The sequence below is a fragment of the Hyperolius riggenbachi genome, chromosome 5, assembly GCF_040937935.1.
Source record: "Hyperolius riggenbachi isolate aHypRig1 chromosome 5, aHypRig1.pri, whole genome shotgun sequence".
In the NCBI taxonomy this organism is placed as follows: domain Eukaryota; kingdom Metazoa; phylum Chordata; class Amphibia; order Anura; family Hyperoliidae; genus Hyperolius; species Hyperolius riggenbachi.
Window position 1 is genome coordinate 222,316,468 of NC_090650.1, and position 18,027 is coordinate 222,334,494.

At 44.1% G+C, this 18,027-nt stretch overlaps 1 protein-coding gene across 1 annotated transcript in view; it reads right to left on the bottom strand.

Moving 5' to 3' along the window:
- CHMP5 (charged multivesicular body protein 5) overlaps nt 1–16,189 on the bottom strand; it is a 44,657-nt gene extending 28,468 nt beyond the window's left edge. Inside the window, exons 1-2 of the mRNA XM_068236690.1 lie at nt 15,939–16,189; nt 10,457–10,561 (exon numbers count right to left, since the gene is read on the bottom strand). Of these exons, the coding sequence (XP_068092791.1) occupies nt 10,457–10,561; nt 15,939–16,007 (174 nt within the window). The 5' untranslated portion in view covers nt 16,008–16,189. The remainder of the gene's footprint in view (nt 1–10,456; nt 10,562–15,938) is intronic.
- Between the last annotated feature and the right edge of the window lie 1,838 nt (nt 16,190–18,027).

Here is an 18,027-nt window from a genome sequence, read left to right on the forward strand (position 1 = left end):
ATCCCCCCCCTACCTTTAGATCACCCCCAGACTTCATCCCAGACTACCCCCTGTATACATCTGTATACAGCTACCTTACCCCCTGATCCCCCTCTGATCACCTGTCTATCACCCCTCAGCACCCCCACCCATCAGAGCAGACCCTAACTGCCCTGCGGGGGCAACCGATCACCTGCCCAGACCCTCGATTGCCCTCAGACCCCCCTCCTGATTACATCCCCTGCGCATTGTTTACATCTGTCCTCCCCAGAAATCACTAACTGATCTTTGATCAGTAACCCCGTGTCTGCCTCTCATCAGATCAGGACTCAGTCTGCCCTGTGCAGGCTCCTGATCAACCCCCCACCCCCTCAAATCGCCCTCAGACCCCCCCCCCCCCCCCCCCCCCCCTAATCACCGTCCGAGGGCATTGTATTTGTCTGTGCTCTGATTGTATTCGATTGTGCTGCGATTGTATTTGATTGTCCCGTGATCTGCTTCGATTGTCCCGTGATTGTTTGATTGCTTCTGAGACCCCACTTCCCGCCACCCCCAACCCCACCCTCCCCCCCACCACCTCCAACCACCACCTTCCGAGTGCATCAGTTTTGCTTGTACTGTGATTGGATTCGATTGTGCTGTAATTGTATTTGATTGTCCAGTGATTGTTTGATTGCCTCTGAGACCCCACTCGCCACCACCCCAATACCTCTCAAATACTCCCTTTTGCTAGGTAGGTGCTCTTTTTTTCTGGGTAGTCTCGGAGGAAAACCCCATAAATTTAGCAGTCCACAATGGCAAGAAGGGGGATTTCCGATGAGGAAGTATACAGGTACATGGACCAGTCGGATGAGAGCTTTTGGGTAGTCTCAGCCGACGAATCATCCGGGTCCGAATTTGAACCTGTGGAAAGCAGTGGTTCTCTGACCGAAAGTGATGACGAGGTTTTGGTCCTGGCTAGAGCCAGGCGTACCAGACCCCATGTCGTTAGACCGCAGGTGGCGCAGGATCCGCCTCAAGGGCAGCAGGGTGGCGCTAGCGCTGATGAGAGTTTTCTTGGTGAGGCAGGCACCAGCAGCGCAGCATCTCCTGGACTTAGTACCAGTACTTCCGTAGACCCTGGTGAAGTGGTGAGCGCCAGCATGGAAGTTGAAACTGGTACGGTGGCACGTGCAGTAGTACCCCCGTCGCAGCCACCAAGAAGAAGACGGGCCCGTAGTACCCATAGACTCCCAGAGGTGCTGGCACATCCAGATTGGCAATCCCCTGATTCCGCCGCACCCGTAGTGCCCCCTTTCACCGCCCAGTCTGGAGTCCAGGTGGCGACAGCTCATCTAGGAACGGCCCTAGACTTTTTGCAGCTGTTCATCACCCAGGTTCTCTTGGACTTAATTGTGGTTGAGACCAACCGTAAAGCCACACAATTCATCTCCGAGCACCCGGAGAGCAGCTATGCCCAGCCTTTCCGGTGGAAACCAGTCCAAGTTTCCGACATTAAAATCTTTTTGGCCCTTATCCTTCACTTGGGACTAATGAAACAGAATGTATTGCGGTCGTATTGGTCTACGAACCCAGTACATCATGTTCCCTTGTACCCTGCTGCCATGTCCAGGACATGATTTGAGTCCATCCTGCGCTTCCTGCACTTCAACGACAACAAAACCTGTCATGAAAAGGGCCACCCTGCTTATGACCGGCTCCACAAAATTCGGCCCCTTATAGACCACCTGTCCTCAACATTTGCAGATGCTTATACCCCTGAACAGAACATCTGCGTAGACGAGTCCCTCTTACGCTTTACCGGGCGCCTTGGCATCAAACAGTACATCCCAAGCAAGCGCGCCCGGTATGGGGTGAAACTGTATAAGCTCTGTGAAAGGGCCACAGGCTATACATCTTATTTTAGGGTCTATGAGGGAAAAGACTCAAAATTGGAGCCGGTCGGATGCCCTGACTACCTGGGGAGCAGTGGAAAGGTTTTGTGGGACTTGGTGTCACCCTTGTTCCAGAAGGGGTACCATCTTTATGTGGACAACTATTACACAAGTGTGGCCCTCTATCAGCACTTAAAGTTAGAAGGAATCCGATGCTGTGGCACTGCGCGGCCTAGTCGCCAGGGCTTCCCCCAACGGTTCGTTACCACCAGACTTGAACGGGGGCAGAGGGCCGCCTTACGTACTGACGACCTGCTCGCGGTGAAATGGAGGGACAAGAGGGACGTTTACTTTCTGTCCACCATTCACACAGACACGACAGTCCAAATTCAACGGGCAACTGAGGTCATTGAAAAGCCCCTTGTCGTCCACGACTATAATGTAAACATGGGAGGGGTGGACTTCAATGACCAGAGGTTAGCGCCCTATTTCCCAGAAAACAAGACGCTGGTATAAGAAAGTGTCTTTTTATCTAATTCAATTGGCAGTTTACAACAGCTTTGTTCTCTACAGTAAGGCTGGGAGAACTGGATCTTTCCTTCAATTTCAGGAACAGATCTTTCTGGACCTCCTGTATCCAGGAGGTGCCAGGGCCCCCCCAGGGCATCCTAAGAAAACGTTGTCGTGTCTGCAGCAGTGCTAGAAGAAGGAATGACACCAGTTTTTATTGTCCCAAATGTCCTGACCAGCCTGGCCTATGCATAGGGGAGTGCTTTGAGAGGTACCACGAGCAGGTACACTATTAGAACCTAGGGAACTCCAGACACAGGAGTAGGCACACACTCCGTGGTCTTTCGCACATTGTCCCAGGGGGAGGAGAGGTAAGCTTGAAAACCAAACAGGTAAGCATAAAAGTCGGAAGGAGGATCGGTTTCCATGCTTGATATTGCTGATCTGTCCTGGGTTGGCGATATAAGACGGCATGTTTGAATTTCCCTTGAGTGTGGACACCCCTGGTTTATATGTGATTTACTTTGGGCCTATGATGATACTTTAATGCCACACAGAGTCATCTCTATTGGCAGGCATATTGCTGTATACTACAGGCATAATGCTGTATACTAAAGTTCTGAGGCCCAGTCACATAAGTTGGTGGCTCACCCTGAGTGCAGGGTGGCACGGGGTGTCTCTCTCCTGAGGTTATCACTGCCATTGATGTGGAGGAAGATCTGCCATTGATGTGGAGCAAGGTATGTTTGCCATTTTTCCTTTCAGCCCAGAGTGCATTACCCGTATACCCAATATAAGGAGTATAGCAGAAACTCCTAATAATGGCCATACATGTAATGATTGCAGAGACCCTAAAATGCCAGGACAGACTCCACAAATGACCCCATTTTGGAAAGAGGACACCCTAAAGTATTATGGGAGGTGCACGGTGAGTTCATAGAAGATTTTAGGTTTTTTTAGAATTTTTTTTTTTTTTTTTTTTAACAAAGTGTCATTTTCCGTTAACTTGTGACAAAAAATAAAATTTTCAATGACCTCACCATTACCCTCATGGAATACCTTGTTGTGTATTCTTTCCAAAATGGGGTCATTTGTGGGGTTTGTTAACTGTCCTGGCAAGTGGGCGGGGTGCTAAATTTTGAGCACCCCTGTAAAGCCTAAAGGTACTCATTGGACTCTGGGCCCCTTAGCGCAGTTAGGGTGCAAAAAAGTGCCACACGTGGTATCGCCGTACAGAGATATTTCTCCCACCCAGCATGGGTATGTGTAAAAATACACCCCAAAACACATACTACTTCTCCAGAGTACGGCGATACCACATGTGTGGCACTTTTTTGCACCCTAACTGCGCTAAGGGGCCCAAAGTCCAATGAGTACCTTTAGGATTTCACAGGTCATTTTGCGGCATTTGATTTCCAGACTACTCCTCACGGTTTAGGGCCCCTAAAATGCCAGGGCAGTATAGGAACCCCACAAATGACCCCATTTTAGAAAGAAGACACCCCAAGGTATTCTGTTAGGACTATGGTGAGTTCATAGAAGATTTTATTTTTTGTCACAAGTTAGCGGAAAGTGACACTTTGTGGAAAAAAAAATACAAATCAATTTCCGCTAACTTGTGACAAAAAAATAAAATCTTCTATGAACTCACCGTACTCCTAACAGAATACCTTGGGGTGTCTTCTTAAAATGGGGTCATTTGTGGGGTTCCTATACTGCCCTGGCATTTTAGGGGCCCTAAACCGTGAGTAGTCTGGAAACCAAATGCCGCAAAATGACCCTTGAAATCCTAAAGGTACTCATTGGACTTTGGGCCCCTTAGCGCAGCTAGGCTGCAAAAAAGTGCCACACATGTGGTATCGCCGTACTCAGGAGAAGTAGTATAATGTGTTTTGGGGTGTATTTTTACACATACCCATGCTGAGTGGGAGAAAGATCTCTGTAAATGGACAATTGTGTGTAAAAAAACAAACAAAAAAAATTGTCATTTACAGAGATATTTCTCCCACCCAGCATCGGAATGTGTAAAAATACACCCCAAAACACATTATACTACTTCTCCTGAGTACGGCAATACCACATGTGTGGCACTTTTTTGCAGCCTAGCTGCGCTAAGGGGCCCAAAGTCCAATGAGTACCTTTAGGATTTCAAGGGTCATTTTGCGGCATTTGGTTTCCAGACTTCTCACGGTTTAGGGCCCCTAAAATGCCAGGGCAGTATAGGAACCCCACAAATGACCCCATTTTAAGAAGACACCCCAAGGTATTCTGTTAGGAGTACGGTGAGTTCATAGAAGATTTTATTTTCTTTACAATTGCTTACAATTTAGCACCCCCCAAAATGTCAGGACAGTAAACACACCCCACAAATGACCCCATTTTGGAAGGTAGACACTTCAAGGTATTCAGAGAGGGGCATGGTGAGTCCGTGGCAGATTTCATTTTTTTTTTTGTCGCAAGTTAGAAGAAATGGAAACTTTTTTTGTCACAAAGTGTCATTTTCGCTAACTTGTGACAAAAAATAATATCTTCTATGAACTCACTATGCCTCTCAGTGAATACTTTGGGATGTCTTCTTTCCAAAATGGGGTCATTTGGGGGGGTATTTATACTATCCTGGAATTTTAGCCCCTCATGAAACATGACAGGTGGTCAGAATAGTCAGAGATGCTTGAAAATGGGAAAATTCACTTTTTGCACCATAGTTTGTAAACGCTATAACTTTTACCCAAATCAATAAATATAGGCTGAATGGGTTTTTTTTTTGTTTATCAAAAACATGTTTGTCCACATTTTTCGTGCTGCATTATTTTATTTGAAAAAATGTCAGCACAGAAAGTTAAAAAATCATTTTTTTGACAAAATTCATGTCTTTTTTGATGAATATAATAAAAAGTAAAAATCGCAGCAGCAATCAAATAGCACCAAAAGAAAGCTTTATTAGTGACAAGAAAAGGAGACAAAATTCATTTAGGTGGTAGGTTGTATGAGCGAGCAATAAACCGTGAAAGCTGCAGTGGTCTGAATGGAAAAAAAAGGGTCTGGTCCTTAAGGGGGGGGGTGGGGGGGGTAAAGCCCACGGTCCTCAAGTGGTTAAGTAACAACGTTGGAAATCGGGGGCGCCTAAACTAGTGCTCCTATTGCTGGTTTCTGCAAATGGCTATATAATTTTAAAAGGAGGTAGATGTGTTTGAGAAACCATAAACTCAATGCTTTACAACCACTAATATGAACCATGCTAGTTTCCTGGCTAGTTTGCTTATCCTTTAATGACCCAGATAATTAGGTTAGTGGCCATCTCTGGCTCTACACCTATGTGTGTTGAAGGAGTGTGCCTCAGGTAGTAGTAAGAATCATCAAAATTATTTAAAAAGTGGTCATCATTGGCAGCTAGTGATTTGGACAGAACAGACCTCAGCTCAGCTGAGTGTCTAGGAGTCTAGTTTTGAGAGCACATTACCCTCTTCATGTTCTCTATGTTTTCTCCATGGGTATCACAAAATTCAGAAAGCAGAATCCTTAACCATATAAACAAACACACAAACAGAAGTGTATTTTTTTTTCCTTCTAGATTGTAGGACTAACCTGGAACCTATGCTGACTATAAAACTACTAGAAATTTTTCACTAATTTCCTGTAAAAAGTCAAAAAAGTGAAAAGAGGGAAAATTGACAGAAATAAAAAGGTACTACCCCTTCCCCATTACTGTAAATGGGCCCATTCACACCGGGAATTGCAAAACGCTAGCGATTGGCACTAGCATTTTGCGTTGCGCTTTTCAACGTAAAACATTTTTTGCTGTACATTTTTGCGATTTTTGAGCAATTGCGATTAGTGGGTTTTTTTTACATTGTAATCGCTCAAAACATCGATGCATGCACCGCATTTGCCGCAAATAGCCAATGTTTGCAGCAGTGAGATCACTGCCCTATACTTAACATTGCACTAGCGATTTTGCGATCTCGGGCGATTAGCGGTAAACTGCCTCTAATCGCCTCAGTGTGAGGGGGCCTTTAAGGTGATTTGGCTGGAATAGGTTCCAGAAATTGTTTATGCTCTAAAGTTTTGGTGGTCACAGACCTCAATTAGTTTGCATTTACTTTTAACATGCAACATCTCTTCCTCTGATGCTACGTACACACATGCGACAACGATCGTTCGTTGTCAACGACGAACGTTCTTTTAATTGACGAAAGAACGACCGAAGTAAAGTTAGTTGTAAAAAGTGTGTAACGATCACATCGTTAGAACGAACGTTACACCACGTAAAAGCACTTAATGCGCCTGCGCATAAAATTGTAAAGTTCCTTGGAGAAAAAGTGAAATGCGCATGTCCAGCCTGGTACGAACGATCGTTTCCAACGATGTACCACTTTTGCTAACGATCGTCGGTGGTAAAAATCCGCCAAGACAGAACTTTGTTTTGTAGCGATTTGCCTCGTTCGTCGTTTGCCTTAATAGTCGGTGGTTCGTTTTTTGTAACGATCGTCGTTGGTAAAGATCGGGGAACGATCGTTACAAACGACTATAGTCGCATGTGTGTACGCACCTTTACCCACTACTAGACCAGAGGACTAGTAACCTGACACAGAAACACACCCACTTACTCAGCAAAATGGTATGCGTGCTAAACTGCAGAGTATCTAATTATAAGAGTCAATACAGAGAGCACGTTATCTTGGCTATGTAGCTTTTAAAGTAGCAGCTTCATAAATGCATGCATATTCATGCCACATGATTGAAAAGAACACCGCAGTGCACTAAGGGCTATGCTATGTGTGCAATTCTCTTGTCAATGATAAACTAATACAGGGGAAAAATGCATATTCAACAGCTGTTATAATAATGTTTGGAGAATGATAAAAGAAAAAAGTTTAGTTTAAATTTAAAAATTAATTTTCAAATAAAATGCTGCATATTTGAATACACGTTCAGGATTATTCACTTTCTTTTATTTTACTTTATTTTTGGAAAGGTGGGTTTTGTTCCAGAATTTCCTTTTACAGAATATTCTTTATCAGTTAATTATTCTTGATAAACAGGCAATTCTTTTTACAAAATAGGGAAGGTGGTTCTGCTTTGTCTTCACCAAATAGTATGAAGGTATGTAGTACATACGCTTGCCTAAAGTCAGCAATGCTGACAATCAAGTGTGTATATGGAGGCCCCCAACCCATGAGCGATCAGCCTGGTGGATCTACTTAAAGAGAACCCGAGGCGGGGTTCTCACAACGAAATCCCCATACAGAGGCTGGGTCTGCCTATAGAGCCCAGCCTCTGTTGCCATTTAGATCGCCCCTAAATCCCCCTGCGCTCAGGGAGACCCCATAAATCACAGCCGCGCTGCGCGGGCTGTGTTTACCTTTGTAACGTCAGTCTCCGCTCTACCCCGCCTCCTGCATAGCTCCGGTCCTCGCCCACGTCCCTTCCCTCCCCGCTGATTGGAGGGAAGGGACGTGGGCGAGGACCGGAGCTATGCAGGAGGCGGGGTAGAGCGGAGACTGACGTTACAAAGGAAAAAACAGCTCACTCTGACAAACTGCGTGTCAACAGCGTGGCTGTTATTTATGGGGGGATTGCAGAACGCAGGGGGGGCTTAGGGGTGATCTAAATAGCAACAGAGGCTGGGCTCTATAGACAGACCCAGCCTCTGTATGGGGATTTTATTCTCAGAACCCCGCCTCGGGTTCTCTTTAATGGACTCCAACTACTTTGAAGACGCAGCTCCCCCGTGTGATGTCACACATGCGCCGCTCCGTTGTCCCTCTGCATAGCAACAGTACGCGCCGTCAGCTACACAGCTGACACACATCTGTACTGGCCGGCCCGACGATGTTGCCCAAGGGGATCTGTTCCCGATTCCCGATGAGTGACATACACACCATCATAGGTGTGTACGCACCTTTAAAGATAGACACTTACGTAAATAGTGGAGTGCACAATACTGCTAAAAGAGCACACAACACAGATATTGTGTGTGTTCTGAATAGTTCTCTGCTGGGATAGATACTTATAATTAATCTGAAGTAAAATTTAAAAGAAAAACAGATACTAACCTAAGGAGAGGGAAGGCTCTGGGTCCTATAGAGCCTTCCCGTTCTCCTGCTAGTCTACTCGTTCCCCCGCAGGCTTCACCGTTTAAATCTCCCGCAGCTGGAGACTTTCGGCAGTCTTCAGAAGCGCTCAGGTTTAAGAAGACCAGCGCTCTGTACTGCGCATGTGCAAGAGGGCACGCATGTGCAGTACAGAGCGGTCCATATTTGGAAGCCCGAGTGCTTCCGAAGACTGCCAAAGTATCCCCAACCTGGAAAAGCAGTCCATGACCAAATTGGTTGTGAACTGCTAGCGGGGGAGCCTGCGGTGGAAAACAGGGACTGTAGGAGGATCGGGAAGACTCTACAGGACTAAAAGCCTTCCCTCTCCTTAGGTGAGTATCTGTTTTTTCTTTAAAGAGACACTGAAGCGAAAAAAAAAAATATGATATAGTGAATTGGTTGTGTACTATGAATAATTACTAGAAGATTAGCAGCAAAGAAAATATTCTCATACTTTTATTTTCAGGTACATAGTGTTTTTTCTAACATTGCATCATTCTATAATATGTGCAGATTACACAACACTCAGCATTCAAAATGAGTCTTTCAGAGCAGTCTGAAGTAATGACCTCTCCTCTAGCAGAGGAAAAGTAAATAGTCCAGGAACAGTTGAGATAATAAAAGTCAGATAACAGCCCTCTCCACAACTAACTTAGTCAGAGAGCTTAATGGCTTGTTTGCATAGAGATAACAACTGGAGTTTCTCAACTCTTCCTGTACTGGAAACAATTACACTGATGTATCTGATCTTAATATTTTATTTCTTAGCTGTGCTACACATACAAATCATAATATCATTTTTTTTTTCGCTTCAGTGTCTCTTTAAGGGCTTGGTTACACTGAACCAGATGCTGTTAGTTATAAGCCCTAACTGAGCAGGGCACAGTAGACAGACTATTAGACTTCACACTGCAATATGCCTTGTTATTTTATTTTATTTTTTTTAATGCCTTGTTATTTTTATTTTTTTCTGTCACCGCTTCTCATAAAATAGCAGTAACACAGCTGCAAGAACTTTTATTTTGGTGCTTTGTTTCCAACTTTTTTTTTTATTTTATTTTTTATAGATATGGCAATCGTTTGAATTGATCTGCATACGGATCTCCATCCTGAAGGTGGCAAGATCAATGCAAGTCAATAAAAGGATGTATCACTAGCTGTTTCCTTGCTATATATATTCTCCCCTTTGTAAATCTATAGATCAATGGAAAGCCGAGGGGTGGGAGGGGTGTCCACTGCAAATGGCAACCCAAATTTCCAGCCTAAACTGAGCAAGCTGAGGGAGCGGGTGAGAGTCCTGGTACGCATTGGCCACTATCTAAATGGACAGAGTTGGAGCAAAAAGTTGTACGAGCGAATTGAAGACAGCCTTCAGCCCAACGATCAGGCAAGGTGCACAATGATTCCAGTAAAGCTGGGAAATCACTTTAGGAGGAGTGGACTCACCTTTTCCAATACCCCCCAACTCAGGGATGGTGCATCAAACCAACACGAGGCATAGTGCAAATGAATGCCATGACTTATCTTTCCAAATGATATGTAGATTTCCACAGGGGAGTAAATATAATTTAAATAGCAAAATGGTAAAACGGTATAATGGATAAGTACCCTTTATTATCTTATTATTCTACTGAGAGGGAGAGTTAGGCAGAATATCAATAAAACTTGAGCCTGGTGAGGTGCTCCAGTTATTAATTTTCCCTTAATAGAAACCCTCCTCCTGAACAAGCTAAACGTAGTCGTGTAAACTGTGATGCACACCTAAATATATGACTGATCCTGCAACCTACTGTAGACTGCCAAGCAAAGTCCAGTGCCTAGACAGTCCTTGCTATGGCTCCTCTTATAAGGATGAGTGTATTGATGCTGTGCCCATCCTAGAGTGCCTCCTAGTAAGTTGGGGGGGTTCAGGCACAAGCAGCCACCTTGCTAACATCAGTCTAGTGTGTGTAGGAAGCTTAATCCTAGACTACACAGCTATAACCAGACAACACATACCTTGGAGGGTCCTTCCCTCATTTTCTTCATCTGGTCCTTGTATTTCACAAGTTCTACATCAAGTCGAGAAATTTTTTTGTCAATTGACTCTGCCCTGCCGTCAACCTTTGGGGAAAAAAAGAGAGAGAACTATAACAGCATGTCCTTTAATTTGACATTAATATTCAGAATATTTATTTTCTACTTAAAAAGGTGTAAAAAGTCATTTTGATCAAACTGATGCAATTGTGCCACATAAACAAGGAAAACTGGATCATACTGAATAAATCAGAAATATTATGTACATTTACTGCCACACAATTGGTCTGTAGAAGGCAATTTAAATACAAATAGTTTTTGGAAAAGCCTTACACGATAGGGTAAAAAAAACAAACAGATGTAATTTTCAGATTCGGCATCCCAAAGAAAAACATAGGAAACAATGAGTCTGAGGTACAAACTGCTGGCAGTGCACAGCAATATTACCAACACCAGCAAACTGCTGGCAGTGCACAGCAATATTACCAACACCAGCAAACTGCTGGCAGTGCACAGCAATATTACCAACACCAGCAAACTGCTGGCAGTGCACAGCACTATTACCAACACTAGCAAACTGCTGGCAGTGCACACTGCACAGCAATATTACCAACACCAGAAAACTGCTGGCAGTGCAAAGCACTATTACCAACACCAGTACAGCACATTGTGCGATTAGCGTGACCAGCAGTACATAGGTAATGCACTTGTGTACTGCTTACCAATTTGATCAGAGTCATCAAATCTCCCGAAAAATAAATAAATAAATAAAAGAATCGATGCATGTATGGCCTGCATTCATCCACACTGCTGAGAAACCAATTATCCCACCTATGTCTGAGGTTGCATGGAAAACACAGGCTGCTCGGCAGAAAGCCCATAAGCATCTGTAGGTCATTGGACACCCAGAGCAAGATCATGAACAATCGTTTTGGTTGTAGTTGTGATTAGTTTCAGGAGTTTACCTACATAGTCTATTCATAGTATTGTATTCTAGTAATCTGTAGGCATGGAGGTGGTAAAATTGGCCAATCAATTTCTTTCATTAATAATAAGGTTGCCCTCTCAGTGCTTTGTAGTATGGGAGAAAAGAACTGCTGCTGACTGTGATCTGTGTCTATTTATGAAAAAAAACAAAAAAAACAAAAAACCCTTGTAGTTAACCGGAAAGGATTACAAGTAAAAGTTTTATACATACCTGGGACTTCCTCTAGCCCCATAAACACGGGTCGATCCCACGCCGCCATCCTCAGTCTTCTCCAGCTCCAATACCGGGTCCCGTAACTTCAACCAGCGTGGCCAGTCTGAGCATGCGCAGTGCGCTCTCTCCGGCGGCTGGGACCTACTGCGCCTGCGCAGTACTATTCTCCGCCAGAGAGAGACAGAGTGTCGACTGGCCTTGACTGTCCAAAGTTACGGGACCCGGTACTGGAGCTGCAGAAGGCTGAGGATGGCTGCGTGGGAGCGACCCGTGCAGATGGGGCTAGAGGAATCCCCAGGTATGAATAACATTTTTACTTGTAATCCTCTCTGGGTAACTTTAACCCGAGGGACAATAAAAATTAATCAACAGAAATCCACTACCAATTAATATGTTTAATTTAAAAAAAATGACTAAATTAATAAATTGATAATATAACCGGAAATTAATGATACATTACTATGTCAATTTATAATAGCTTTTGTCTTCGCAAACTAAAAAAAATACACTTAAGAAAAATATAATTTTGTTTTTTAAAGGGCATCTGAAGTGACCCAAAATGTACTAAACCATGTAAATGTGTACATTTTGGGGTTCCTGATGCGCACAGGACCCCTAGTTACACCAGCCTTGATCCAGTGTAGATAGACAGAATTAACAGAGACAGCAGGAGAGCACCTTTGTCTTCTATCTGACTGGCATCAGTCAGACCCATGAACAGGGGGCAAAGCAGAGGAACAGAGGGGAGTCCAGAGTAACGTGGGGACCTGTGAGTATCAGTACCATAATGGACATACTGGATTTACGTGCTTATTTTTGCACATTGCGGGTTATCTCAGGTACCCTTTAACATATAGGTTTAAATATTTGGTACAGAAACAAAGCCTTACTTGTCCTTTATAAAAAAATTATATTAAATATATAACATTCGGAAAAAATTATATCTAGATTGAATAGGTTGGGTATACTATGTAAGAGCTACAGTGTCATAGCACTTAATGAGTGTCTGACGTGAAAATAAAAAGAAAAAAAACAGATACTCGCCTAAGGAGAGGGAAGGCTCTAGGTCCTAGAGCCTTTCTTGTCTCCTCACAATCTCCATTGTTCCCCCGCAGGCTCCCCCGCTATCTCGTTGGGTGGGCTTCGGGAGTCTTCATAAGCTTTCATGCTTCTAAAGCCGGGCTGATCCGTACTGCGCATACGCCCTCTCTCACGCACTCACGCATGCGCAGAACAGAGCAGCCCGTCTTTGGAAGCCATGAGTGCTTGCAAAGACTTCCAAAGTCTCCCGCAGTGGGAGATATGAATGGTGAAGCCTGCGGGGGATCAAGGAAACCGTGAAGGCTCTATAGGACCCAGAGCCTTCCCTCTCCTTAGGTTAGTATCTGTTTTTCATTTTAAACTACAGATTCACTTTAAAGAAAGAGAATGTCCTGGCACTGAGAGGTAGTTGTAATGGCAGTAGTGAAAGGATTAACTGCCAACTCATGGCTGACCTACACTACACAAAATTGATCAGATATAGTCACAAATGATGTGGAATAGGGATTCACAATGCTTGTGTCCAAGCCTAAGGCCTCTATTATATGCTGAAAAACAGATGTGTTTTGAGTTTCCATAGCAGTGTATTGTGAAAAAGCTTTCAGATTTTTACCATACAGTATTTTAAAGAGACTATAGGGATACATGGACTTTACATTGCACATCAGTTGTCCTTTCAGTTATAACTGACAGCAATAGTTTGATTGTAAAAGGAACATTTTACACTACATCAAGTGCTGTCAGTTATAACTGAAGGGACAACTGATGTGCATTGTAATGTTCATGTTTCCTTATGGCACAATTCACATTATGCACATTTTAACTAAAAGCTTTTTCTCAATGCACTGCTATGGAAAGTTAAAACATCAGTTTTTCAGTACCTAGTGTAAAAGAAGCCTAATGCCGGGCATACACGGTAGGATTACGTGCCGGTAGCGGCGCATCACCGCTCGTCCGTGCGGATTGATTGCAGCTCGTCCCTGCGGGCGCCGCTAATGAGCTGCTCGTTTATTGTCATTGTTCTCCCCGCCGGTATCGAGCACAGTATCGATCCGGCGGGGTATCGGACACGTCGGATATTATCAATCGAGCCATCAGGCTCGATTGATAAGCCTCCCTCCTGTCCGTGTATGCCCAGCATTAGGCCCCTCTCAGTTATAACTGAAAGGACAACTGATTTTCAAAGTAATGCCCATGTTTCCCAATGGCACAGTTCCCACTTAACGTGTTTTAACTGAAATCTTTTTTACAATGCACTGCTATTGAAAAAACGCATACAAACGCACACTAATGCATACCAACGCATTAAGAGTAAAAATGCCTTCAGGGTCTATTTCCAATAGCCGCAGATCGCAGCAGTTTCCCACACGCGATATCTGACGGAGCAGTGCTTTTCAGCGCTGCTAGATTTGGGCGCAACCGGCGCCTCCATAGACTACAATAGGAATCACTCCTATTGCAGAGCTCAGTGAGTAACGTCGGCGCTGTCAGAAGACGGAGCCGAGGTTGCTTAAAAACACAATAATTCGGCCTCCAGCAATCGCTGGAAGCCGAATTATTTCATTCCCCCACTATCCATGGCGGCCTGGAGGGGGAATAGTACTTAAAACGGGCCGGACTTGGGCAGAAGCATATACCGCTGTATCCTGCGCCCAAGTCTACCGGCGCCGATTTCAAATGTACTCATTTCTGATGCAGTATTGCAGTCCATTGAAATCAATAGGCTGAATCCAAAAATCATGTGCCGCCCCACAAAAATAGCACTGGCAGCAGTTTTCCGCAGGCCACATCCCATAGCACAGCTATAGTGATTCGGCTGCGTCTTTAGAGCAGCATGGGTGCCAAGTTTGATTCGGAAAGGACACGGCACCCAGTAGAGATAGGCACTTACACTGTGCACTGACAAACAAATGCGTTTCAACTGATCAATTGTTCCATAGCAGTGCATAGTGAAAAGGCTTCAGTTTTGTAGCGTACAGTGTGAAACAGGTCATAGGGAAACAGACATTACCTTGCACAGTTGTCCCTTAGTTATAACTGACAGCAAGCAATTAAGGGCCTGCTTCCACTAGTGTGAGTCAGACGGGAAACTGCTGTCTATTTGGCTAATGGCTTGCTGTCTAGGTCACATGATGTTGCAATTCTGGCCGGACAGTCTTTCCCACAGCACGCACCTGAATCCCTATAACGGTACCATTCTGACGTGTGCTCGCATCACTACAAGTGTCAGTGTGCAGTGAAAGCTGACCATCCATGTAAAGGGCCATTAGTCCTCTTTCAACCTGCATGCTGAAAAACTGAAGCATTTTAACTGATCAGGTGTTCCATAGCAGTGCATTGTGAAACAGATTTTATTTAAAAGCATGTAATGTGAACAGAGTCATAGGGAAACATGGACAATACCTTGCACATCAGTTGTCCATTCAGGTATAACTGACAGCAACTGATTTGATGTAAAAGGACCCTAAAGTAACCAAAACTATCACAAAAGCAGGTTTTAAAAAACACACAGATATGAGTCTGACTCTAGTCTACTTTAGGAGACCCAGCAGGAAACCTCATAGGGAACAGTTCTTCAATCACAGTACCCACTTACAGCAAAAAGTGTTGCAACTGGCCAAATAGTGTGGGCACAGTTTACTACAACCTATTGGAAATCTAGCCGTTCAAAAAGGTGCTGTCCAACCAATCACGCTAGCTGAATTTCTCTTTCAGTTTTCTGATATAGATATATATCAGATGTGATAACTCCACCAGCAGAAGCCCACACATCTGTAGCAGAGAAATATCAGTGATAGGGCAAGTATGATTTTCATAACTGATTTCAGAGTGGTGTGATTCACTAATGAGAGTATGATCACCTGAGTGTTGGAGTCACAGTCACAAGACCCAAACAGTGGACCAGGAAGCAATGGCTCTGCCCTCCCCTTTCTCTCTCGCGTAGACAGGCCTGTCAAAACCAGCCGAGCAAGAAGCGGCAGCGACAGCCTGACAACCGTGACGCGTTTTTACCTCCAGCCCTGACACTGACCCTAGTGGGGGTCGTGAGATTCATGGCAGTAGATGCACTGTGGCTGGGGGGAATGTCTGCCATTGTCAAGGGAGAAGGAAGGAGTAGATCCAGAAACAATAGCCCATAAAGACCCAGTAGATTTGTCTTTAGTAAGTGCCCCTCTCTCCACCAACTCCATTGTGTCTCCAGCCTGACAGGCAGCCACTTACATTCCCGATGCAGTCCGTGAGGGTGGGCGGAGGAACTTTTGGCTTCGACTTTCCAAAGATCCTGTTCATGTTGAACGTAGAGCGGAGCCAAGGTGTCTTCTGCTCAGTCTTTCCAGATGCCCAGGACTCGGAGTATTACCGACCCCGGAAACAGCAGGCGAAATAACACAGAACTGCCGGCCCCGTGACGTCACCGAAACTCCAGCCCAGCCATAATCATTGTGTGGCCTCAGCCTGACAGAAACCCTTTCTCCACCCACATGGTATGCGGAGATGCACGACGCTAGAGGCCCAACGCCGCTATGTCACTGACTGTGATACGGGCGCCATCTTACTGAAGCCTCTAACGTTATTATGTCCCCTTTGAAGAACTATATACTGTACAAGTAAAGAAAAAGTGAATCGCTCTTTTTTGGTCTTGGTTCCACTAAGGAACACTTGGTTCACTCATAACAGAAATAATGTGCATTTTCAATTTTTTACAAAATGCCACACAATCAGACTCATTTATTTCGCCAAGTACAACGCAGGTTGTACCCGGAATTATTTTTGGCACATACATCTAATGCAAGTCTTTTGTCGCTGTTGTAAGATTTTTTTTAAAGTGATTTTCCCAAAGAAGAAAAAAAAGGCCTACATGTATGTTTTTTTCGGAACAGAAATGTGATTTGCGTGTTATGTAAGTCAGTGCATACACTGGGAAATCGCATTTGTCGTGGAAAAGTCACATCCGATTTTTAAGATAATAAAAGATAGTGCCGTAAATATGCAAGGGTAAATCGCATTCTGAAAAATCTTATAAAAACACAAACAGAATATCCACAAATACAAAAAAAACACAGAAAAAGGTGTCCGAAAATCTTAGGGATAATTGTGAAGGCAACCATAAACTACTAGGACACATAAAGTATTGTGTATTTATTTACAGTAACCAGACATCCCAGTTTACCTGGGACATGTCCCAGAATTAGGGTCCGTGTCCCAGGTACAAATATGTCCCAGATGGGCAGTTGAATGTCCTAGTTGCATACCTCCCAACTTTTTGAGATGAGATGAAGGGACACTTAAGTCACGCCCCTGCCACACCCCTGGCCACGCCCTCACCACGCCTTTAGTCACGCATACCATAAAGATTTCATAAGAGAAATATGTTGTTTTATAATTCAAACCACATTGGTCCTTTCTATCCTGGTTCATTTTCCTTCATAGTAACATTTTACAATTAGTAATATATCAATTTAAAGGTTGGGAATAAAGTTTAGAGTCAATCAAACACATTTTTAGTATAGAAATATATATATTAGAAATATAGAAAGAAAGTCCTGAAAGAGGGACAAATGAGGGTGAAAGAGGGACAGAGGGACAGGGCTCCCAAAAAGGGACTGTCCCTCCGAAAAAGGGACAGTTGGAAGCTATGTAGTTGTCAGACTCTGTGGCTGCACAATTGGCTCCCATGTTCCATGCCTCCCACCTGAAAATCTTGGCCCACCCACAGATTAGAGGCATGGGGGAGGCACTCTCTCTTTCTTCTTTTGTGTCCACCACTTACAGTGGCTTGCAAAAGTATTCGGCCCCCTTGAAGTTTTTCACATTTTGTCACATTACTGCCACAAACATGAATCAATTTTATTGGAATTCAACGTGAAAGACCAATACAAAGTGGTGTACACGTGAGAAGTGGAACGAAAATCATACATGATTCCGAACATTTTTTACAAATCAATAACTGCAAAGTGGGGTGTGCGTAATTATTCAGCCCCCTTTGGTCTGAGTGCAGTCAGTTGCCCATAGACATTGCCTGATGAGTGCTAATGACTAAATAGAGTGCACCTGTGTGTAATCTAATGTCAGTACAAATACAGCTGCTCTGTGAGGGCCTCAGAGGTTGTATAAGAGAATCTTGGGGGCAACAACACCATGAAGTCCAAAGAACACACCAGACAGGTCAGGGATAAAGTTATTGAGAAATTTAAAGCAGGCTTAGGCTACAAAAATATTTCCAAAGCCTTAAACATCCCACGGAGCACTGTTCAAGTGATCATTCAGAAATGGAAGGAATATGGCACAACTGTAAACCTACCAAGACAAG